This window comes from Trachinotus anak, unplaced genomic scaffold (genome assembly GCF_046630095.1).
Source record: "Trachinotus anak isolate AG129_WGS33_773 ecotype Australia unplaced genomic scaffold, CSIRO_AGI_Tana_v1 ptg000001l, whole genome shotgun sequence".
Taxonomy (NCBI): Eukaryota; Metazoa; Chordata; class Actinopteri; order Carangiformes; family Carangidae; genus Trachinotus; species Trachinotus anak.
Window position 1 is genome coordinate 20970004 of NW_027273852.1, and position 25033 is coordinate 20995036.

Below are 25033 nucleotides of genomic sequence, written 5' to 3' on the forward strand. Positions count from 1 at the left end.
GTGCCAAGAATTGAGAAATCAAGTCACTTCAAAAGGGTGCCACACTATATTGTTTACACTCATGGCTTTGACTGTTTAAATCTGAACCAGAGCGCTCCTATGGACGCCACAGCTGAACCGTTCTGTTGTTATAAAACTCTGTGCAAGCACTCTTTGTTATCTACATGAAAACTTAGTGAACAGTTTCCTTAAAAATGTCTATTTAAATATTACACCTTTACAGTCAGATCAGCCAATGGTGCGCACTTGAGAAAATGTGCCAATGAAAACCGTGTCAAAACTTGAAAACTAATCAGCCCCTTATGCACTTCAGCCAAGTGGTTCTCCTCAGACCCCAAATTTTATTTCAGACTCTCTGTAACGTTGGAACAATGAGCTGAAAGACGTGTGAGGTCCCCGCGCACAGCTCAAACGTGTGAACCTCAGCCATTCTCTGGCCATATGCTGGTGAACGCCCAAGTGGAGACAATAGAGGAATTGTTTGGGCTCAGCGTCCGGCATTAAAACCGTTTCTCTCTCTTGCACACGCCGTTGGCCTTCATCGCCACGATGATCATGAGCACAGCTTACACACATTACAGTGAAGTAATGAAATTCTCATCATTATTCCCATCCCATGCATGTCTGTTTCTTGTTTATTCTGCAGGTCGCTAGTGTGCTGCTTTGCTCCAAATGTCTGCTGTGAGTTAGCAGCGCTGCAGCAGTGGGCGGTTTCTCTTCACAACCTATCTCTGTAATGAGCTGGTGGGGCCACTCGGCCCTGACCGGGGCTAAAGGAACAGCGTGACTTCACTCTTTTGGCCACAGTGGTGTTGAATTTTACAAAGATTGTGGAGACTATCAAATTGCACATCACAATAATATTACAGCCGGGGTGGCCTGTTCATCAGGTTACAGCGCAACCTAAGTGACGGCGACCTAATCCTGCCAACTTTAATCCTCTTCACCACAAACACACAGCACCAGCCTGAACTGGATAACATCAATCCACATTACACACTGTTACAAAAGTAGTTTTTTTATTAAAACATAGACAAACATAAATAAAAAGAACACTGAATTAAATCATATGAAGACTTTTAAAGGTATGCTACAATCTTGTAGAAGAAGCAATGGTAACACTTCATCTGGAGAGTCCGCCTACAGAGTTTACAGAGTATTAGTAAGATTTCAACATGTTATTAGTTGAGCTGTTTCTCTGACACTATCTCTGACCATTGATGGTTTTACTAATTGGTTGGCTGAATATTTGTATGTACACACAGGTGATGAATTGAAGGAAAGACTAACATCAATGTTCCTCAACATTGTCTTTTTAAGTCTCTGTATTCTACTGGAGGGATGAACATGATTCTTCCTAAAGATATTCTCTCCTTTTTAACATGTCAAGCCAAAATCTCCCATAGGTTCAACTGGGTTGGTAGGCCACAGCATGATTCACATCATTTCCATACTCAAACCATTCAGTGACTCCTCATGCAGATGTGGAGGCATCTGCATTTGCTCTTTCTCCACTCATTTATTCAGGTTTGTCCTTTGACTTTGTCCCCATCTCCACATGGTTGACATTAGTTGAGCATTCGAATGTTCAGTAAAGATTCGTGAAATGTTGGGGTGACCCGTTGGCCGAGTGGTTTGGGCGCATACCACATGGGCATAAAATGATGTAAGCAGGCGACTCCTGGACGGCTGGGCTCTTTTCTGTATGTCATTCTCCTTCTCTCTGTCCCATTTCCTGTCTCTCTTCACTGTCCTATCAAAAAATAAAAGGCATAAAATGGCCAAAAAAATAACTTAAAAAAAAAAAAAAAAGATACAAATATTCTCTGTAGGCAGACTATCCAAATAAAGTGTAATCGAAACAATATATTCATATTGCTTTTGGCTAGGCAAGTGCACACAGAATTGTCAAAAATCGAGATACATAAATATGGAATTTAAAATGAAGCCCCTGTGTTTTAATAAGAAAAAAAGCGTGTCTACTATTTCCTCTAAGTGCTGCGTAATGAATGTCATACAGACATAAAATATAAATGATTTTTTACAGCTGAAAGGTCACTTTAACAATGACCTGTCTCTGTTTCTTCTATAGCTAATAAATAAATATTTAGTGCATATTCCCATTTACCTCAGTGAAGAGCCAAATGAAAAACAGAATTTAAGTTAAAAGATGAACCAAACTCAATTCGGTTCCTCTGGTTAAAGACGACAAAGAGTCTATTCATGTCATTTACGGTCAGACAGTCCAGCTATCTGCAATCGCTTGTTGATCGTCATAGACATAACAAACAGATGTCACCTCCTCTTTAGTCTGAAGTGACATTGTCGTGTGACCGCCCTCAATGAAGCAGGCCACTCCTTAGATTTCATTAGAGACAGAAAACTGGATAACACTCCCTTATTTTTAAACTGATTGTTGCTTAAAAAAAAAATACCACAACGTCAGGGTGAAAGTGAATCTTCTGTGGCATCATGTTTCAATGGTGCCTTAGAGATTTCAAGGGTCATAAGTCACCATCTAACTGTTTTTTTCAAGTGATGCTGTTGAGTTACTTACTGTGCGGACGCCTCATTGCCTGCCGTGTTCACACTTACAAAAACCTTTCAGGAAAACATTTGTGCATTCACTGCCATGGGTCAGAGACAGGCCGGGAAGTCTTGTTATTTTTATCCGGTGATAATCTGCTAAGTACAAGCAGATGCTCCATCAGCTACAGTGTTCTCATTTTTTCCCCCAACAATAAACATTGATAAATCCTTTCTCGCTGCACTTCTTGCCAACAGACTTACTTCCTTAGTTGCTCCCCGGTGGTTTGTTTAATTAGTGCACAAACACATGTTGTAATCTCAACTGAAATGTATTGAAATTTCCCAATACAAACCGCAGTAAGAAGAAAAAAAAAGAAAAGAAAAAAAAAGGAAAAAGTCCAGTGCTATTTTGGATGAAGTTGAGAGTTGTGTGTCTCATTTTTGGGGGGGGGCAAGTTTTTAAAAAGGTGACTACCTCTTCCATTCGTTTCTCTCACAAAGGACTCCAAGGCTATTTGGTGAAGAGCAATGTAAAAATAAAAAATAAAAACATTAACTCGTGTACAAGATAAAAACACATTTTTTTGACAAACCAACATTGTAAATCACTAACAGTGGTTCTTTGGCATATCAAATGTTCAGTAGCATGTCCGCTCTCCACGTGTTTCAATTTCAGTTACCCAACTTTATGGCCCCGAAATACGTCCCTTCTCCCTCCAGGTCCAGCATCCAAGCATTGGACACATTGACAAACAAGGCGTCCCCCTCCTCCAGCCGGACCCCTCGGCCCTGCTGGGCGCAGTACATGTTATAGCTGGTGTCGTTCCAGCGCATGGTGCTGCCCGTCTTCATCAGCATCACGGCCTTGCTGTTCCACTTGATGCTCTCGTGGTAGACGTACTGGATGAGCTGGGTGTTGCTAATGTCCACCGGCGGGATCTCGGCCTGACTGCTGTCCTCTGGTACGCGGTAGTAGCGGAAGCAGGTCTTGGCGTAAACATAGTAGAAGCCTGACTCCATCACCAGCAGTTTGCCCTTCTGGTAGCCCATTCTGTGGTGGTATCCATGCTTCTCCTCCCAGTCAATGGTGATGGCCTGCAGCACATCCTCTGCAGAGCAGCGTAAAATGACACATGTTTTGGTTAACCCGGTCAGTTCACTTTTTACTGGTTTATAATAAACCAAACAAAAAGAATGAAGTCCAGGATTTTGTTTAGTCTTTCCTAAGTTCAATGATTTACTAATGATTTACTAAATCAGGTTACACCATTAAAACATGATGAATATTTAGTTGGTAAAGACCTATTCTTATAATAAAAATGTATAAACTGAGAATCTGACAGGGCAGTAGTAATCGTAGTGAACCTACAGAGGATTATCAGCCTAATCTGCAGCTCCTCGTGGCTTTATAGTGAGTTTCAGATCATTGTTTAACTGTCCAGGCCACAATTTCACTGTTTTGGTTCACTCTTATCATTCCCAGTCTGTTGTTTTCAGCTGCAGCAGGGAGCTGTTTTCAGAGGTAAAGCTCTAAGAGTCGACAGACAGACACAGTCAGAGAGCAGCTGGTGAAACCACTGGAGCATTTAGCAGCTAAAGCCAGATATTTCCCTCAGGAGCTGGTGGAGACCAAACACAGAGATAAAAGAGAGGGAGTGCTGGACTGAGATTCATCAGGTGACACAAACACCACTACACATGAATCATCATGTTGCTCCGCAGCTGCTAACAAGTTCACCATTTCAACTTAAAAGATGTCACAGTATTAAATATGATATGTACAATGGCCAGTGAGCCCAGTCCCAGAACATGCACACAGCACGCTCTGATGACACCCCGGACAACAGGCACACAGGGAGGATGGAGCGGCCCACCAGAATTCACTCCCTGGACAAATCACTGCCTGGAGTGCACTGGATGATGCCTAGGTGCTGGGCTGTTAAAACTAAATAAATCTATGATCACAAACAAATCATTATCTATTAATCACTAAAATCAGCAGGGGGAGGTGTGCTGCTTACACTTTTCTTTCTCTCTCATCAACTGTCCCATAACCTCCCATCTGTCTGTATTACTATGTGGGAAAATTAATTTAGGGTCAAAAGTTAAATTTACATCAACCAGACAGAAACAGGATAGGAAACTGAGATAAGTGTCTATTGATTTCCTCCGCACCATTTTATCACAGCACGGCACCTACTCAGAGACAGCGCTCCGATCCACTCCACTGTACACTTCAGGTGTTAAATCTGATTGAAATGCATCTGACATCAATGGAATTTATTGAGGTGCTAGTTAGAATCTGGGAGGTCCTGGATCCTGTTCCCACAGGACCTGTCTCAATGAAGCCCTGCATATCACCTCTTTTACCTTTCACTTTATCTGGGTCATAGATTAGCGAGCTAACGTTAGCTTTGTCAACAGGTTCAGTTAGATATGTAGCAGTGACAGCAGTTAACAGCAGTTACCTGCACTAACTGTGGTTACAGGGTGTAAACTTTTAGAAACAACTAATCTCTGCATAGGAACTAGTTTGTGTGCAGGATTTTAAACCTCAGGTTACCGCTCAGCTAACACTGAATGTGGGAAGAGCTGATGCCATCAAAGTTAAAAAACTGTGTTTGTAATGAAGGCAGACTGACAGATGTTTTTATGGAAAAGAGCAGGGCATTAATTCAGGTGGACTCACTCTTGGGGTACTCTTGAGGCCTTCTGATTGGTAGATGAGCTGATGGCAGGCTCTCTTTTGGAGTTTTGCACCGCCGGCTTTTCCTCGTGTCTCTCAGTGCGTTCAGCACCGGCTCCGTCTGCACCTCCTACAGAAAACAGGAGAAGCTCATTTAACAAACACTGACTGACAGATAAGAGGTCAGAAAACATCACTTTTATTTTTTTTGTGTGTGTGTGTGTGTGTGTGTGTGTGTGTGTGTGTGTCTGTGTGTGTTATTGCTACTGCCCAGTTAGAGTAAAGAGGCTTCAACATTTAACCCACCCTATTTCCATATTTTACATAGACAGCTTCACTCTGCTGTCTCTTTGAAAAATTGTCTCTGGAATTTAGAGTCACATATACAAGCCTGTCGATGTGTATTCCTCCTCTGTGGAGAGTCTGCTGACTCCTTATTAAAGCTGTGGTCGTAGCTGGGGCCGGAGGCTGTGAGGGAGAGGCCTCCTGCTGAGTGTAACTTTTCAGATAGATTGAGCTACAAAAGATACAAAAAAAAAAAGTGTCTGGCCTGAATTCACCCCTGAGTGCTGATTCTATTCAGGGCTGATGATGCCGCCATCCGCAGTCTGAGCTGGGACTGACGTCCTCAGGCAAGACAGAGCATATACTCTCAAGGAAAACATGGTTTCCAAGCAAGTAAACAGTTACTGCACCAGAGCTGCCAACTCTCTTACACATCTGGCACAGGATTAAATTATCGTAAATGTTTTGCTTTCTACCTCTGTCTCTGCCTACTATCTTACACTCACATAAGCGACCTCAGGGACAAGCGAAAACATTTTTAAAGTTGTACCGCTGTTAGCTACTTGGGGAAAAACAAACAAAAAAAAAACCTTTTCAGTGTTTGCTACCTTTACCCACATTTGCAGCAGGTACAGATATATACTGTGAATCACAAATGTCGTGAAAAGTTTTTTGTCATGTCCTGAAGGTGTTTTAACTTGTTCTATGAGTTCCTTCTGCTCCAGTAACCTCAGGTATCCTGGCATCGCTATCATCTCACTCAACTCGGAGCCAACACTTAAAGAAAGAAAAAGGCTGGGGAAACAGAAAGTGTCGAAACGGATAGAATTTTTAAACACATACCAACTTAAGAAAACCCACACACAGCGCCTCGGAGCACAAACACTGCTTCACACTCCAAATAACCTCGACTGCAGAGCCAGTCCCACCAACATTATTAACATGGTTGTGCAACACAGCACCTGTTCTGTGCTAATATTACTGCAAAGTATTTATTCACAACCCAAGTCAAGACAAATTTGCGCGGCAATCAAACTAAGATTAGCACCGTCTCCCCTCCAAAAACAATCTGCTGCACAAACATGTTTATAGCGCAGCGTCTCAGAATGAGACAGGGGTAAACAACGTCCTGCCAAGGCTACAAAAGTAATTGTGAGCGTGCTCCCAATTGGCCCTACAATGTGGGATCTATCTTGATTTGTGGCGAGACCACGTCATACCTCCTTAACCAAAGAGAAGAGATTATTTAAACAAAGTAGCAGCAGCCTGGCAGCTTCCTGATCTACGCTGTGATCTAGAATTAAAGTGCGGCACGGTGACAGCACCAGGCAGAGCCACTACATGACGGAGAAATGTCTGCACATGCTTGGTCCTGCGACACCACAGTGCACGCTGGCCTCAGCTCAGCCCTTTCACTGCGCACCACACACATCATTCAGCATCTCTGCTATGTTGATGTGAGGTTTCTGAGATGCTACCCAAGAACAAAAGTCCTCTCACTCACAGCTTGGCCACCGAAGTGCATTGTCTCTTTGTGTTTCATGCTGCATCAGTCAGATCTCCTTACACAGATCTCTAAACATTTGGCTCATGAGCTGTGTCTGATTCATGGTCCTGTGTTCTCACCACTCCCCGTTATCATGCTGACCACAGCCCCAGCCCGGTGCGGAGCCGGGCCGAGCCTGCACATCCTGTCTCACATCAAAGAGCCTGCACCGCAGAGCTGAACTGCAGAGCTGACGGCCGTCCACTGAGGCCTGCACTCTAGCAATCCCCCTGAACTGTCTGCAGAGAGCACCGGCATTCTTAGGGTTGACCCTAACACAACACAGTGTGGGCCAAGTGGACCTGTCACCCTGACACCTCATAAAGCTCCCAGCACGTCTCCCCGTGCTCCATGGGAAACAGCCGAGGGCTAATAACACAATGAGCTTCTCAGTCTAAGACAGGCTGGGTGGTTTGTAACTCCTCCACCAGGGATGCCAAGAGCAAACACAAATACATGATTTCAAAGGAAATTAAAGCATTATGGGAAACCAAACACTAGTGAAGCAAAGCAGTCCTTTTATCCTGTGTTATTTTACTTCCTGGATGGTTTTTGCTTTTGTTCTGTGAAAGCTGAGCCAAAAAACAGGCAGCGACTTCCAAAAGGGGATTAGAAAAAAAAAAAGACTTCAACAATTAAGAATTCCTATTTTACAACTCCCTCATGCTACTGCTGATCATCGAAGGAACACTCTGCAGCCGCTGACGCCAGCGAGTGACTCACTAATGGCTAATGCACTGAACTACTTGGTGTCAGCGAGTGATTAATCAAACTTTTGGAGAAAAAAAAATTCTAAATGACAAGCTATTAGATCTTCTATCAAAAGGCAGAAAGGTGTTTTTCCTTCTGTGGTCTGACCTCTTCCCAGCCTGGGTGACCACATAGGGTTTGGTGCTTGCTTTACAGCAGCTGTGGCATGCACTGAAAATGAAAACACACCCATGGGAAACTTGTAGCTTCGCAGATGATTATCTAATTGATTTTTTTTTGCTGCTTTAACTCAAACATAACTGCATTATAACACTCTGTACTTCCCCCCCTGACAGCCACAGGAGGAAATACCTGGGTTTGTTTCAGCAGAGTAGCGCTGGTCTGGTGTTTGGATCTGTAACCTATAACTTTGTTTCCCCAGTTTGTCTTTAGTGCCATAAAAAAACTGAAATTGTAATAACAGCAATCAGTCCTGTGTATTAATTAAAGGTCCCATTGTGTATAAAGGCAGATGCCCACTTTTTTTTTTTTATTATAAAGCAGGTCTATGTTCTATATTAATCCTGTGAAAGTATCAAAGCCTCAGTCCACAGAGAAATGCACACAGCCTGTATTCAGAAACTGAGCCTTAAAACCAGCCGTCAGGACTTCTGGAACTTTGTGATGTCACAACAAAGCAGTCACCGCTCTTAGCTGCACCTCAAACCCCGCCCACCTGGACCTACCATCCAATTTTGTAGGATTTGGTTTCTCTGAGTGTTTACCTGAAATCTGCTATACTTTTATTAGATCACTCAGAAAACAGTCAGCCAATCAGAAGAGAGGCTCAGATCCTCTCTTCTGATTGGCTGACTGACCTGTTGTGAGAGAGGAGATGTAATACTATGCAGAGTTTTTGGATCTTAAAACCACAAATATATCTTCAGATAAAACACAGGAAAAGTGTAAAATATGGGACCTTTAACGTTTTACACAAAGACCTCAGGTATGTGTATAATGTTCCAGCAGTTATATGTGTGTACTGTGCTCCCGTCCAGTGTGCTGTTGTGTTACTGCAGGTCAAGCAGGGATCAAACTCACCTCAATGGGCCGATGTGGGGCTGTGGACAAATCTACCTGGAGAGAGAAACATAGGAGCCATGGTTAGAGAGGTCTGTGTCAAAAGTTAAATAAATAAAATACCAGAGTTACATCATGTGTAACGAGCATTATCTGTTCTGAGAAGGCTCCCCTGACAGGTGTGGGTAGGAGGAATATCTTACTAAACTTACAGGAAGACAAGCAGCAATTCATTTTGGATGTTTATGTGTGTGTGTGTGTGTGTGAGAGAGAGAGAGAGGGAGTGGGAGGTTAAGTTATTTTCCACATGTCACTCTGCACGCCACAGGCGCAGCAGGCAAAAGTGATTTGGAGACTGGGTATTGGTTCTCATTTGCAGGGCTGTTGTTTCTGATTTAATGTGCATACATGAGGAGGAATCGGCCTGGAGTTTTCATGCATGCACAGATAAGACACTCAACAATAAAAAAAAGAAAAAAAAAGAAAAAGAAACACACTTCAGCCCTCATGTTCGAATCAGACCAACGTTTTTAAACCTGCTCTGCTCAGCACATTCCTATGTAGGCACAGATTCCAGCTCTCCTCCGCATCTGCAGGAAGCTGTACAGGTGTTGAAGGCAGGTGATGGAACAGGCTGAGAGTGAATCCAAAGCTCAGCTCGCACTCTGACCAACCAGAGAGCCCCTCCAGCTGCCGGGTATTCGAGGAACACCTAAATCACTCCCAAAGACTCTGTGTCATCATTGGATCGACCGCACATCCGTGTGTTATCTTACAAATACGATAAGAGCCATGAGGTTCGGCATTATCTCTCTGATTTCCACTCCTTTCTCCCCCTCCCTTCTACTTTCTTCTTCCCTCTGGCTCACATCCACCACAAAACTAGCGACTGTGTACCACACTGCAGTGTGTTTATGCCAGAGACAAGCCGAAGAAATTTAACACACAAAGGCTGACAAAGAGGCAAACAGAGAGAGAGAGAGAGAGAGAGAGAGAGAGAGAGAGAGAGAGCGAGATGCTCCCCAGGTGAACTTCAAGCATCCTCACAGAGCAGTCATGTGGCCTCCTCACTTGGCTTGTTGAAACTTGACAATTATTCAACTCTAAATCCATCATAAAGAAACAAAAACAATCGCGTTGCCTACATGTTATTTTACAAGATTGCAGAGATGCAGCTCAAGAGATGGCAACGATCAACTGCCAAACACCAATGGACCGTGTAGGAATATTTGTATTCTGATAGTATCTGTCTCTGCACTGTCAGCCCTGCAACAAGTCAGAACATCCAGGCTTCCTTGAACTATGCCAGATTTTTCTGTCTCCCCGACAAGAGCTCTGCTTCTGCTCAAAGGTTTACAGCTTATGACACATATAAATTACAAATATAGCCCCCAGATGGCATGTAAACACGCTGCAGTCTGGGAGCCTCAAGTGAAAACATCTGCATTTTACAAACAAGACATCAAGCAGAGCTGACATTTGTGTTGTGCAGCGGCGCTGTTACCGGGACGCCCAGATGTTATCGTCTCAACACGGATTCGCGAAGCCTTGAATCGAGCTGCAGCCCCTCTCTCGCTGAAATAACTAATCTGTCGTGGAAAGTTTCAGCAGAAGTTCTTGAGATACTATCAGTCAGAGGTTTTTGGGGTTTTTTTCTTTCACAGGGAGAAAGAAGAAGTGTTTTGACTGCGTGCCACCGAGGCGCAGCGCCTTCAAAGAGACGCGGAGAGTGCACGAAAAGCCTGCGCGCACCCCACTGCAGAAGTGTCTCGGTGGTGAGGCTTCTTTCTTTCCTGGTTTTACCTCTGAAGATTACACCTACTGCACTTCTGAGAGCGCACACCGCCAGCTTTACAAGAGCCTGGGAAACTTATCTGGTGTTTTATGACATTATAAAAGCGCTCATATCGCCGCTTGGAGCCCTGAAGGAGACTGTTGACAATATTTGTGGATAAATATTTACGCACAAGACCAAAGCTTGAGTAAAGCTACAGACGGGCTGACGACAGCGGGTGACTTTGCAAAGTGTCTCATTGCGCACTGCATGGTAATCAGAAACCGCAGCAGACCACACAGTACCATATTGAGCCTACCTCTTGCAGATAACCTGTCAGGTGTAATAAGATCGCCACGCTGGACGCCACCTGAAGCAATCCCATAACAGCGAGGGTCCCGAATAGGAGCGGCCGGTAAGTGGGCTCCGAGCTCTGCACCGGGTGGAAGCGGTGCTGCCCTGCCTCCATATGGACGGGGTTCCGCAGGTAGCCTCTGTACTCGTGGGTAGCTGCCATGATGCGCGCTCTGTGTGTTGCTGCTCAGCCCCCGGGCCAGGTCCCAAACTCAATGCTAGTACGAAAGGAAGAAGGAGAAAACTAGAGTCCCTATAATCAGCGGTGGGTGGGCTGAAAGCGGCTCGTTTCCCGCTGCAGCCAATCAGAGGGGTTCTCCGGTGCTCAGCAAAGACCGACGGAAAAGACTGGAACTAGACTGGCAACCGGATCGACCTGAGCACACGACAGGTAAAGCGGGCTCTTTATGGCTACAGAAACGCACGAAGACGTAATCCACCCCCTCTGCGCGTCCACACCCCCGGTGACACACACTCAGTGCACCGGGGCCGCGTTCAGCACAGCAGGGATACGGCGGAGAAAAAAATTATGGAAGACAAAAAAAAAAAAAAAACCCATTAGTCATCACTTTACACGCCTAGGACCAAAGTCAAATGTAGCAAAAAAACTAAAACTAACAAATAAATAACTAATAAGCAAATATTGCTTGTCAAAAATTGAACCCTCCCTGAAAAAGGTTTACAGTTTACATTCCTATGACCACAGTCAAATTTAGCAAAAAAAAAAAAATATATATATATAGAATAAATAAATAAATATATAAATACAATTAAAAAATGAATAAGTATTCCAGTCAAATACATGAAAACTTAAAAATTTATTTAATTTAAATTAATTTATTAATTGGAAACTATTATTTGCATGAGCAAATTACACAAATGATGAATTAAAAAACATATATTTTCATAATTTTTTAAATTAAAATACATATATATATTTTAAAAAATATTTTAAGTTAATGTGGTACTTACACTGCTTATTTGTCTGATTTGGTTTTCCCACAAAAGTTAAATTACCAACCCTCTCAGAAAATTCCAGATTCTCTGAATATGCAAACGTTCATTTCAGAAGCAGAAACTGCTGCATGAAAAGTCTGTTCTCAGTGTGTTCAGTATGAGCTCTGGAGGGTCCAAGTTTCAGAACATAGGAGACCACAACTGGCTTTGTCACAAAGTCATGCACATGTTTGTAAATTCAGATTTAAGGTGAGCACAGAAAACACTCCCTCGAACTCTGAACAAACATCAATCTGCACAGAGAAGCACTAAAAAGAGAAGCGACATTTGTCATGGAGGGGGACTTGAAGTTAGAGTCACAAAGTTATATATGAATTCATGCATCTCAATATTATGCAATAATACTAGACTAATATTAGTTTATTTCAGTTTGTCACATAATTCTTCTTTTGTTATCCACTCAGTATCAGTTTCTCCTGATGTGGCAGCTAAGGCTCATTCATTAATTCCTTCATCCGGATGAATTTCATTTTGTGTCCTTTTCACCCATTAGTCATATCAGACAAATGACCCAGAACTTACGTAGAACCAGAATGACTGACTGATGTAGCCTTTTAACACAGGATAGGGGCCTATAATTAAAACATTCCTTTCTGCTAAATACCTAGAAACTCTTATTCATGCATTTATCACAACAATTTGTAATGTTCTCTGAACTGGAACTGACAAAAAAGTCCCTGGCAGGCCTCCAGTCCAGCCAGAACACAGGAGCTGGATGGTGAAGAAAGATTAGCCCCTCACTTGCATCCATTTCCTCACTTGAACATTTTTTTTTAGCATTTGTTATTTTTAAGGAACATCTGAGTCTGCCTTCGGGAAATGCATTATAGGACCTTTTATGTCCTTCCAAGCCAGTGTATTGCCATCACATGCTGATTATCACCTATAGAATAACATCCAGTCAACTCATGTTTATTTGTGGAGCCTAATTTTCCTTACAATGGCTCAGTGGGCTTTATGGACCCACACTGGCCCCTATATGTTCACGAGGAGATCATGTAGGTACAGTCATTACAACCTGCTGACTTAAGGTACTTTTTGCCTACATTATACACTTGTTCACTTTCTTGTGGAGTTAGAGATAGATGAGCTGATCTGTATCACTCTTCTCGTGGTGAAGCTGTAGTAGCAAATAATGAAAGTAGCAAATAATGAAGCTGCACACTAGATGTGTTATATGTAACAGATTTCAGGTCAACACTCAGACAAACCAAAACCTGGTCCAGGTGGGCGGGGCTTGGGGCATGGCTGGGGGCGGTGACTGCTTTGTTGTGACATCACAAAGTTCCAGAAGTCCTGACGGCTGGTTTTAAGGCTCAGTTTCTGAATACAGGCTGTGTGCATTTCTCTGTGGACTGAGGCTTTGATACTTTCACAGTATTAATATAGAACCTAGACCTGCTTTATAATCAAAAACACATGGACATCTACCTTTATACTATGGGAACTTTAAAAGAATAGTTTGACATCTTTGAAAATTTTCTTATTTGCTTTCTAATGCATGTACACTAAATATGAAGCTGCAGCCAGCAGTCAGTTAGCTTCCCAGAGGTAACAGTATCTACCTACCAACACCTCTACAGCTCATTCGTTTACACAGTGTATCTTGTTTATTTAATCCTTTCAAAACCGAGAGATATAAAAAGGACAAGTTGTGACTGGTGGGCAACTAGCAGAGACTCTATAAAGTCCCTGCAGCACAGTCCCTCTGGACCAACCCTGTCTCTTGGAAATAGCATTTATATAGAAATAAAGTGCAGCAGCAAATACATTTTGTCAGACATTCTGGAAATTCAGGCAGTTTTTTTAATTTCGTCTTTGAATTCCACAGTCCTGTCTGTGGTTTAGGCAACAATGATATTTTAGTCACAATTACCTACCTACAAAACATATTTGCGGTGTAAATTAGTTGTATATAAACATAATCCTGGGCAACATGGCTGTCTGAACAGTGGCAGGCTAGTTGTTACCCCATGTTTCCAGTCTTTATGCTAAGCTAAGCTAACCATCTGCAGGCTGTACCTTCATATTTATTGTACAGACATGACAGTGGTTTGTGTTGAGTTTGTTGATAGTTTCTAATGTCTCCCATTTTCTTTAAATTCATATCCATCCAAAATGTTCATTTTAACTCAATAAATTTTTATTTTCTTTTTTAATCAGCACTGTGTCTCATTTACTCAAGCAGGAGATCTGCTATTAACCTGTCTTAAATATTCCTCAGGTGGAAGTAAGATAACCTGCACTGAAGTGTAACTCTTGTAGGTTTGCAACATGAAACCACTTGTTTAGTCCCCGTGACTGGGCCTATCTAATATTTCCAGTTATGCACTCCAGAGTGAAGATCACCTTTCTGTGATTGGCTCATGATGCCAGGGGGAATTCAAAGCACTCCCCATCTGATTTTTTCAAGACAGGTATTCCCTTGTCTTTCCAAAGTGGTGAAAAATCTCAGCTGAGAAGAAAAAGTAACTTATACCTAAAGACAGCACATGTCATTATTTTTTACTTACTCTTTGAGACCCAGAGGGCGGATGACAGGCAACCTGGATTTCCACTATTACAGCAAGTGTGGAAACTAATTACAAACCTGAAAACACCTTGTCATAGTGAGTAACACTGTGTATGTGTATTTGTCTGGCCGCAAATATCTGTAACAGGCCTTTCAGACAAATGTTATCTCCTCTCACCTTCATTTTCATGAGTAGAAGCTGCATCTTACCACACTCTTATGAATAGTTACACCTTTTAATTGCATTATATCAACCAAGATTATTCATAGTGTGAAGAATAAACAAAAACTTTCTGCACTATGGTGGTGATGTCAAGTTTTAGAGTTGTAATGAAGATCTCTGTTTATGACTTCTATTGGTTTGATGACGTAAATTGTTTTTTCAGATGACAATGAAAAGCCACATTAATGAATGATAAAGAGTTTCAGATTTCTTCTGAAGTGTACACCAAGCTACAGATTTCCTGTGTGACTGAATATTTATTCTTTTCTCAATTAATTTTATTTCTGTCTCACTTTTTGCACACTGATCATTCTTTTTACAGTGGGTTTTTAAAAAAAAAAATAGTTTTGACATTTTGATAAATCTTGCTCTTTTTTTTTCTTACGAAGTTAGATGAAAAGATTGACATCACCAACAAGCAGTTATCCTAGCTTAGCATAAACACAGAAAATAGGGTAAAACGCCTAGCCAGAGTTAGGCCGCCTACCAGCACCTTGCAAGTTCCCTAAATAACATGATGTTTGTGTAAAGGAGCTATTTGTAAGTTTTGCTATTGCTACATAGACAGCATTAGCGTTAACAACTGTTCACTTACCAGTCTAGATGAAACGTTGAGTTCAGCATTAAACTTCATTCCTTCACTCACCAACATCTGTCTCCAGACGTGGAAAGTAACACCAATGTTAACTCTTGTCTCTATTATGTTTTCTTTTACTGAAGTTAGCATGCTAATCAGCTAGCCCCAATCCATCTCGCCACTTCCCGTCTTGTAAACACAATGATAGTTGGAACTCATGATAAGCGACAATCACCACCAATGGCTCCCAGCAAGAAAATGTACAAATAGTTTTTCTGTATGAAAAACAAAGCATAAAAAAGGAAAGTTGTGATTCCTGCATGTTTTTTTTTTGCTAAGCTAATTTAACTACCCGATGGCTGTGGCTTCATATTTAGCATACAGACATAAGAGTTATTGATGTCATCACTTATGTGTCACACTGAAAGAAAGAAAGCATGTCAAACTATTCCTTTAAAGCAACCAGCTTTTTTTGGGGGGGGGGTCAACCCCTCTCTCTCTCATACATAACTGTCCTGTCTCTCTATAACTGTCCCTATTGCAATCAAGCCAAAAATGGCCAAAAGAAACTTAGGGCCTGCGGTACAAACTGTATACACAGCACTGACATTTAATCACTCCATAATGATTTCTGGTAACTTGTGTTTGCTAAATTCCCTCCAGCAGAAACAGCAACATTAGCATTTATTTTGTTCTTGGCTACTTTAATATTTCCTCTTCTCCTGACTGTTTTGTTCTAAACCAACTCCTACGGGAATTATATGGGTCTGTAGCTGCTAAATGCTCCACTGTGTTTACCAGCTACTCACTAACTCATTGTGTCTGCTGTTTGGTGCGGGACAGGTAGTGTGGAGTCATTTTATTAGAGTGTTTTCCTCTGAAAATGGCAACTTGTTGCAGTTGGAAACAAGCTTGGTGAGAGCAGTGGGAGTGAACTAGAAGAGTAAAATTGCAGTCTGTTAGGCCAAAACAGTGATTTGAAAGATGCTGAAGTGCTCCTGTTGAGCTGAGAGGATCTGCAGAGTCAGGTGATTCTTCTCTGTGGCCTCTCTGGCAAACAGAGACACTCTACAAACCTAAAAAAAGTAAACAAAACAAAACAAAACAAAACAAAACAAAAACAAACAAGATGATTCTATTAATTCTCATCTCCTATTATAATCCGCTTACACATACAATCTCTAAAAAAAATGCACAATAAGGTATTGTCACATGGTACAGCTGGACCACCTCATTAAGGCCGAGTGTCCACAGACGGTCGGGCGGTCACACATCGTGGCTGTTGAAGCATCTAAACATGGCAGTGGCTCCTGTAAGCCCAGAGAGTGACCTCCCTAACCTCTCCTGTTTTCCCACTGCCAGCAGAACAACAGTGTAGTATTTGAAAACCCAGCAGAAAACAAGCCTCCTTTAGGAACGGGAGTTATTTTAGGCAGAAGCAGTGACAATGGAAAGGAGGGGTGGTTGTAGTAGGTTGGGTGAGTTTGCGAAATCCAAGCAAATTTCTGGGTGCCAGAGGAGTTCATGGGAGAAAGCTGGCTTTTTATATGTGCCCCCCACCCCCCTACCCCAACCCTTAAAACCTCATGGCGCTACAATCATTTAATACTCCATCATTATGGGCTTTCTAACTTCATAAAACCACACACATGATTTCGGTTATGTTGTAGTACAACCACACTCCCCCCTTACTATTGCGCTCGTTTTTACAACGTTTGCATAGAACTGCCTCTGTTGATGTTTTGCTTCTGAAATTTAGCACAAGGACTGGAGTCTGAGCTCAGCCAGAAGTTTCTCCTGACACTGTTGCAGAGCGAACACAGCAAGGATGTAGACCTTATCTTTCCCGGGAGACCTTTTGAACTCACGTTAGGGCTCCAACGACCTCCTGCTCTTGGCTGGCCGTGGCCTGATCTTGGCACTGGCTCTGGATGTGGTACTATGAAGTGCTCTTCTCTCAGTCAGGGGTCGTTAATACACCGTGAGAACCTGTGTTTAGCTGTGGGTTTCCTGTGCCCTCAGCAATTTCCTGCAGGAGTCAGGAGCTTGGTGCTGCGGCAGAGAAGAGCAGAGGCAAGGAAGGTCTGGGCGGTATTCAGGTTAACATGTGTTTGTTTGGGTTGTATCACACTTTTATTCATTTCGGATTGACCCTTGGCTGTGTGTGTACGTGCACAGATATGTGTGTGGAGAGAAAGAGTGTTTGGATGGGCTCCATGCCCTTGTGTTTTGCTACATGCAGTTTGACAGAGAGTGGAACCTGATGCTCCTTCAAATGATGACAGACAGCCAAAAGCCTTGCAGCTGAAGAGAGAGAGGAAAAAGAAGAAAAAAGAGATGAAGCATGAATGAAGGAAAACTGGGAAGGAGAGGTAAAGTAGAAGATGAGAGAGCGAGACACACAAAAGTGCCTATATAACTGCATGCAAAGATAAAACTTGAGACAGGGTGTTTACCTTTGCCACTGGCCAACTCTTGCATTGTTACGAGCAACTGATTATCTTTGGTTTTGAAGAGCATTCCTCGTTAACCATGCCCTCACACTCACCCCGACATTAAACTCAGCAACCTCACGCTAATCCACGAACCCTGACGTCAGCAGGTTCATTCCATCTGAAGTATCGGGGTCAAGGGTGAAGGTTCAGGGTTCACAGACAGACTGTGGAGTCAGAGTGAGCAGGGTCCGGTCAGTCTGGTTCTGCCCGTGGCTATTTCAGCTTCAAAGCAACCAGAATGATTCCACTGGATTCAGCCTGTTTTGAAACCAGAAGGGTCGAAATGCATGAATTAGAGAAGCCAAATATGAGGAAATGGTTGAGCTGCTGCCTGGCATAAATATTTGATGGCACGGATCCTGGCACAGCTGTTGTATTAGTATTTGATTAGCTGAGTGCTTTGAAATGATAACATTCTTCCCCAGGAATTCTTAAGCAAGAGAAGGACATCGAACATCTAAGGTAAAACAAGCCCACATTTTCCACTGTTTATTATTGGTCTCTTTTATCTGACAGAGAGGCTGCTTTTAGGACTCACGGCACGAAAAGCGGAGAATTGTCTTTCTCCCCTCACTCCCACATCCTCTGTGGTAAGAAGGTCACTCCAAGTCTGCTGTAAAACGCACACGCACGCACACACATAGACACTCCTGGCTTTCTGACTGTCTTGCGCCTCACTCAAAGCTTCTTACACTGCCGCCTCCATAGCAACACCAGTGTTTACACCCCCACTCCCCTCCACTTCCTCCACCTCTCCAGTCACATCACACCGGCCTGTGGTTTTATCAAAACTACACATTTGAAAAGAAAATTGGAGTGATGATCAGCCCAAACAGGGATATTCCAGACCATTAGGCAGATCCTGTTTCAGTTGATGTGTGTGGGTTGGAGAGTGTGGGAGAGAACACAGCAGACTATCAAAGCGGCACTTCTGGACTGTGTGGAGGGAAACACAGTAAAATGACAAGTGACACCACCAGAGCTGGCACCATGGCCGCATGCATCGCAATGTATTATTTATTTTGAAGTAATTATCTGACTGTAATGGTATTAATGGTGCTCCTTGGGTTTCCTCTGGAGCAGCAGCGCGTGGGAACAAAGCTGTGGGGTGGGGTCACACGACCACGCCTGCCAAGAGAGGAAGAGGATGCTTTATAAGTAGCAGCCCGTGTTGGACAAAGCAGACCTCTCCCCTGATACATAAAATTACACGGTGAGGGAGTTTCATAGAAATAATGTAAAAATAACTGAAAATGGGCAAATAGATTTAAGACATATGGTTAGTTAAATGCATTTACACACACACAAAGATTGAAAATAATCTTCAAAGTTCTGCAAATACAAAAAAAATTCAACACATAAAAAAGGCTTATGAAGATAAACAAAAGTAAGATGCTACATCCCATGCTGTGAGCCTGTATTTAGGAGCAATGGTGCTCTTAGCTAAATGCTAATGTCAGCATGCTAACATGCTCACAGAAGCTGTGTCCCAATTCAGGGAGTGCATCCTTCAGAGGCTGCATTTGAAGACCGATGTGTCACAGCAGCATAACTTGGCTGTCCCATTTCGAAGGCTCCTTCAAATGTAGCAGAGAGAAGCAGCCTCCTTTTCCAGAGCAACAAAGGATCCAACAGGTGGATCCTTACTCAAACTATCCCAATATCGGTAATGAAAGCAGACAACACCGACAGAGAACCTGAAGATTACACTTTGTAACGCAGTGGTAAGGGTGGACACAGCTGGTGACGCAAAGGGAAAATCCTCCGTAGACCAGAGCATCTCATTTTGGTTCGGCTTTCACAGGCTACAATGGCTATGAAGGGCCACACCATCATAGACTGTGTCCTCCCAAGGATGTGTCCCTGAATTGGGACACAGCTAATGACAATGTTAACACACTGATATCTAGTTTAGGATGCTAACATTTGCTATTTAGCACGAAGCACATTCATCTCAGTTTGTTGATGTATTTGGTTATTAGTTAACTATATTTAGTTGATATCATATTTCATTTATTTGTTCATATATTGGACAAATTCATTTTTCCCTGATGGTGGCAACAGATGAAAAGTTAAGTTTATCCTGAGGGGGACATGAATATCTGTGTCAAATATTTCACACAAAACCTTGTGTCAGGGAACTCCACAGTAATCAGACCTTATCCTCTCGGAACCATGTTTGTGCAAAATTCGATGCCAATCCATCTTGTAGCCTGTTGGAGATGGCTGTTTAATAGAAAAAGTCAAAGGCTCACCAACGTAATTAGGATTCAACCTCCGCGCACCATGATGATATCTTTACCAAATTTTAATGGCAATCCATCTCATAGTTGTTGAGCTATTTCAGTCTGGCCCACAGTGGTGGACCAGCCAACTGACTGTCAAACCAACATTGCCATCCCTAGACTCATGCCGCTAGCATGGCTAAAAATATGCAGTTGAAGACGCACACAACCACTTGCTTGCATAGAAAAACATGCCTGAGTATGTACTGTACACACCCATGTGGGCACACAGCTGCAAAACACAAAAAATACGGACTTTTGCTAAGTCAGTGGGAGCCAAGCTTGTATTGTTCAAAACGCGTGTGAACACACATGTCGCTCCCACACTCAGAGCTCAACACACTCGCAGAAAGTTAAACACTCAGTCTGTCAGCACTCGTCCGGTACATCCTCTCACCCTCTGCTCCTTCCTCTCTGCTCCCCTTCCTCCTCTCATCTCTCCATCTTACATCACATGGCAGACGGTGTTCTCTATCCAAACAAGAGATTCACCCAAACACTGGGAACAGTGAAGACTTTCTGGGGATGCAGCTTAGCTACAGGACCCCCATGCTTTATTTGTGTTAGATATGGTAACTTGGAATGGGGTTTATTACACTGTTTAATGACTTCTTGGACAGCCTGTTGTGTTTTATTCTTCTCCAAACCACATCTCTCTTGTGAGGCATTCATTCATACAATAGGAAATCCATTGGCACAGACTGCCATTGAACCAGGCTGGGGAAGATTGGGAGGATGACGATGAGTGTAGGGACAGAGGAAAAGGAAAAACACTGGGGCAGGATGGACCATGACATCAGCAGGAGACGTCTCTTATTCAGTTGGCTATGTCAGGATCTCCCAGACTTGACCTCTGCTTCCTCTCTGTAGCCGCATCAAAGTGGCCTGGCCTGAAGACACAGACCGCATTGTCATCGTCAAGGTGGGTGGGTGTGGAAGAAGCACCCTGAGGTCATCCACAAAGATGATTTATCAAGATGTTTCCTCATTAATGTGCTGTCTGTCAAACACAAACTTACGCACACACCTGAGTCAATACAGAAGTGGGTGTAAGCAGACTAAAGATGTGCAGAGACACAACAGTAGATGAAGCAACCCATCTTAAATTAAACAGTAAAGGCCTGCCTCTGCTGTTTTCTATTACTCCAGGGTGGGAACAATGGTGCGTAGTGTGCACCAGCTGAGGGATGCTTGTTGTTTTTGTGAGTCAGACAGGCTCACTACTCATGTTCACAGATAATACCTAATACTATTTACCACGTTACCAGGTCCACACCAAGCTCCAACTGCTGTTTTCAATCACCAGAGAGTCAAAACAGAGCTGTCGGTTTGGGAAACACCAGCTGCCCCTCTTGACTATGATATTTCCCCTCCACCCAAGGTCCACTCTTCCTGCTCTCTTCCAATCATTTTCAGATAAACACTCATCACTTCAACATGATTCAGCTGTTCCTTCTCACATAAGCTCTTATCTCTTGCTTTCCCTCCTCTCTATTTCATCACTGTCTCCATCCCTTTGCTCCCACGCTGATACGTTTCATTGTGCCAGGGTCAGATGAGTTGCCCTGGGAGCTAAGACGTCTGAGTGATTGTCCCTGCCTACTACTTGGCTTTCACACACTCAAAGTTACAGCATCACTATGTGGTCACTCCTAGAAACAAGCAGACAATAGCAGGGAAATGTCATGGGAATTGGTCTGCTCACGTTCTGAAAGATGCGTGACTCTGTGGGATGTTTCATTAGTCCTGGCCTCACTCATAAAATCAACAGGATTTGGGATGTCCACCACAACTTCTGTTACCATAACATCAGCGAAAACATCACAGGAGGATACCTAACATGTTCTTAGATCAGTTGTTTGCAACAAGGAGTACTTCCCTTGAGAATTATTTTTGAACTTACCAGCGCCGTACATGACAAAAATAATGGATAGCTTAACTAATTTGAAAAAAGTTTAAATTATAGTCTGTTTAAAATTATATTCACATATAGAAGCATAGCATGAAAACTAGTTAGAAATCAACCAAAGAAGTCTAAACAGTTACTTTAAGTGAAAAGCAATGAAAAGGTATTCAAATAGATACATGGTTCAAAATAAATATTTAAATATGATAACATTTTAATAGATAATAAATTTAGGAATAGATTGCTAAAAGTATGAATAAATAGTAATGTAGTAAGAAGTTAGCTGGAAGTAAGGGATAAAGTAAACGGTTGAAACAGTTAGCTAAAAGGAATCAAACAGACATGAATTGCCAAAGGTAATGGATAAATGGATGAAATGGTAACCATAACGATTTCAATCATTTATTGGTTACATTTTCAACTATCAACCATTAAGTTACAGGTTACTGTAACCTAAAAGGTTTATGTTTAAATAGTTAGCTTAAACTAACAGATAAACTGTTAAAACAGTTGCTAAAGGTAATGGATAAATATAGTTAGCTAAAAGTAAGGGATAAATGATTGAAATAGCTTGCTAAAAGTAACAGATAACTCGCAAAACTGTTAGCTAAAGATAATATTTAATGTTAGCTAAAAGTAAGAGAAATATTATTGAAAGAGTTAGCTTAAGTAACAGATAAACTGTTAAAATAGTTAGCTAAAGGTAATGTTTAAATATTGTTGGCTAAAAGTAAGAGATAGATTATTGAAAGGGTTAGCTAAAGCTAACAGATAAACTGTTAAAACAGCTAAAAGTAATGTTTCAATTTAGTTAGCTGAAAGCAAGAGATAAACTATCACATCAGTCAGCTAAAAGCAACATAAACTGTTAAAACAGTTCACTAAAGGTAATGTTTAAGTTTAGTTAGCTAAAAGTAAGAGATAAATTATTAAAATAACAGCTAAAAATAATGAATAAATAGTTGAAATAGCTACTAATTGCAATGGATAAATAATTGAATGAGAGCTGAAAGTAATGGGTAAGGCTGAAATAAAATAACACTATAAATAACACTATCGATATACAGTAGATGTATTACTATGGATGGATAAAAGGTTGAAATAGCTAGGCTATAAGCAGACTAATGGATAAATGGTTGAATGCAGACTTAGATTTTAGATTGACACAAATTATAGAAACTCTATTCACTTTTTATAGGATTGGTGTTAAATAACATATAAATTGAAATAAAATGAACACATTTGAGAAAATGAAGGTTTTGCAACTATGAAATGGTTCTTGAAGTCATTTGAAAGGGCAGTTGGGGTACGTCAGAAGAAAAAAGGTTGGGAAATATGATTGTCGTCATTGCAGGATGAAGAAATACATAGCTCATGAAATAGCATAAACAAAGCCTTGAACTATAATAATACATTTTAAATCCACACAAGGTGCAGGTGGTGGGATTGCGTAATGTAAAACGATGAGAATACCCTCCCTTCTTTCATAATTCTAGTGAGGGAAAAAAAAACTTTGGTTTTCCAATTTGTAAAAATATTTTAACGATTGGATTTTCTACTCCATAAACGTTTTGAGTTATACAGTTGGATCAGGAGGTTTTTGGACTGCAGGACTGTACACTCCGCCTAAAAACAAAAAAATGTATTTCTGAATTAGCTTTTATGTCAGAAACTGTGGAAGTGCCTCATTGCTCTGCATGCTACAGTACAGTAGGTCATCCAGCATGACCTCAGACCCACCTCCGTGATTTAGCCCCTCGGCTCATTAACTCCTCACCTGTTAGTCCATGGTGATGAAAGAAAGAGCAGATGCGTCAGGAAGAGCGGAACAAAAAGAAAAAGAAAACAAAGGAGAGGTTCTTCAGGCCGGAGTAAACAAAAGCCTAGTAGGGATGATGTAGCTGGTTTTCCCCTTTCCAGCACAAAGACCAGTACAGTATATCATGGATTCCATGGGCTTGACTCAAACACCCCCCTCCTCTCCCCTCATCCAGTGGACTCTCCCAACAACCCGGCCGTTTGTTGCTGTTGGGAGGGAAGTGATGTCAGTGAATTACAAATTGACACAGGGGTGGTGGTGGGGGGGCAGCGGGGGGATCCACCAAGCCAGGACCCAGCCTATCTGATGTCAGAGACAGTGTGTGTGTCTGCGTGTGTGGCAAAGACATCAGCCCACACCACTGTGGAACAGACCGAGGGGTGGTATGCTATTGGGCTCCTGTCTGTCTCACTGTATTGCTGACTGGTGATTTTCTGCACAATAACTGCTATGCATTACCCGTTGTACAGACGAAAACATGTGTGTGTGTGTGTGTGTGTGTGTGTGTGTGTGTGTGTGTGCTGTAAGACTGCCAGAGCAGATTAACAGAAGCATCTGATTTCCCTGTAAACCGGTGTTGTGTCTGAGTGACGTTCCTGTGGCTTTACTTCTGTGAAGCTGTTGCACTCTTCGATTCTGTGGTCATGTTTTTGTGTGAGTATCATCCTGGAGCAAGTTTCATCCTGGCTACTCACTCTGCTGTGGCCAACTTAAGTATCAACTGACGTACTCTAAATAATGGTTAGCCTGTGTCACTTAACCACTTGACCAGGGCAATGTTTTCTCACAATATCCAGGACATGAAGTGATAACATATCCACTGCTGCTACCACTGCCAAGAAGAGGAATAAAGGCTTTCACATGTGATAATAATTATCAATGTGAGCCAATAGGATAATCTTTATGACTGGATTAAGAGATCAGTGTTGAATGGAGAGGGCTGTATCAGCCCTCCCTGACTTTGATAATGGTCCTTCTAAGAAAATAGTCACTAGATTAGTCATCATAAGTTGGGTTAATATGATCTTAGTTTTATTAAATTAGTGATTAGTGATGATTGGTATATTTCTTTATGTTGTCATTTGGCTCCTTAAACTATTAAGAAGTAAATCAGAGATGACAGTCTCAGGGCCTATCATTACAACTAATACATTTTTCTTTCTTGTGTGATACAGTTGAAAGCTCTGAGAAAAGCAGGCAAGAAATCCAAAAAAGAAAAACGTCCATATTTGCAGTAAAGATGAAGATGTCTGTA

At 42.1% G+C, this 25033-nt stretch overlaps 1 protein-coding gene and 1 long non-coding RNA gene across 3 annotated transcripts; one reads left to right on the forward strand and one right to left on the reverse strand.

Moving 5' to 3' along the window:
- Positions 1–986: 986 nt before the first annotated feature.
- tnfsf11 (TNF superfamily member 11) lies at positions 987–11287 on the reverse strand. Of its 2 annotated transcripts, XR_011691720.1 has the most exons (5): positions 10910–11287; positions 8838–8873; positions 5219–5345; positions 2558–3638; positions 987–1753 (listed from the first exon to the last, which is right to left on the reverse strand). XR_011691720.1 is itself a non-coding variant. In XM_071483977.1 (4 exons), exons 1-4 carry the CDS (start codon positions 11105–11107, stop codon positions 3202–3204), a joined length of 798 nt encoding a protein of 265 aa, XP_071340078.1. In that variant the 5' UTR covers positions 11108–11287; the 3' UTR covers positions 987–3201. The 2 variants fall into 2 exon arrangements, 1 of the variants encoding a protein (XP_071340078.1); XM_071483977.1 differs by having other exon boundaries at positions 987–3638.
- A 6303-nt stretch (positions 11288–17590) lies between these two features.
- Positions 17591–20949, forward strand: LOC139624686 (uncharacterized). The gene is made up of 3 exons (XR_011691724.1): positions 17591–17645; positions 18285–18358; positions 20924–20949. It is a non-coding gene; the product is annotated as an uncharacterized lncRNA (long non-coding RNA).
- Positions 20950–25033: the final 4084 nt, after the last annotated feature.

Bases quoted from the DNA above. Each gene is read 5' to 3' on its own strand.
- tnfsf11 (XM_071483977.1), bottom strand. From the start codon at position 11,107: ATGGCAGCTACCCACGAGTACAGAGGCTACCTGCGGAACCCCGTCCAT. The intron at 8,874-10,909 runs GTAGGCTCAATA...TTCTCTCTCCAG, and splicing joins TGACAGGTTATCTGCAAGAG to GTAGATTTGTCCACAGCCCC. The intron at 3,639-5,218 runs GTGAGTCCACCT...GCTGCTCTGCAG, and splicing joins GCCTCAAGAGTACCCCAAGA to AGGATGTGCTGCAGGCCATC.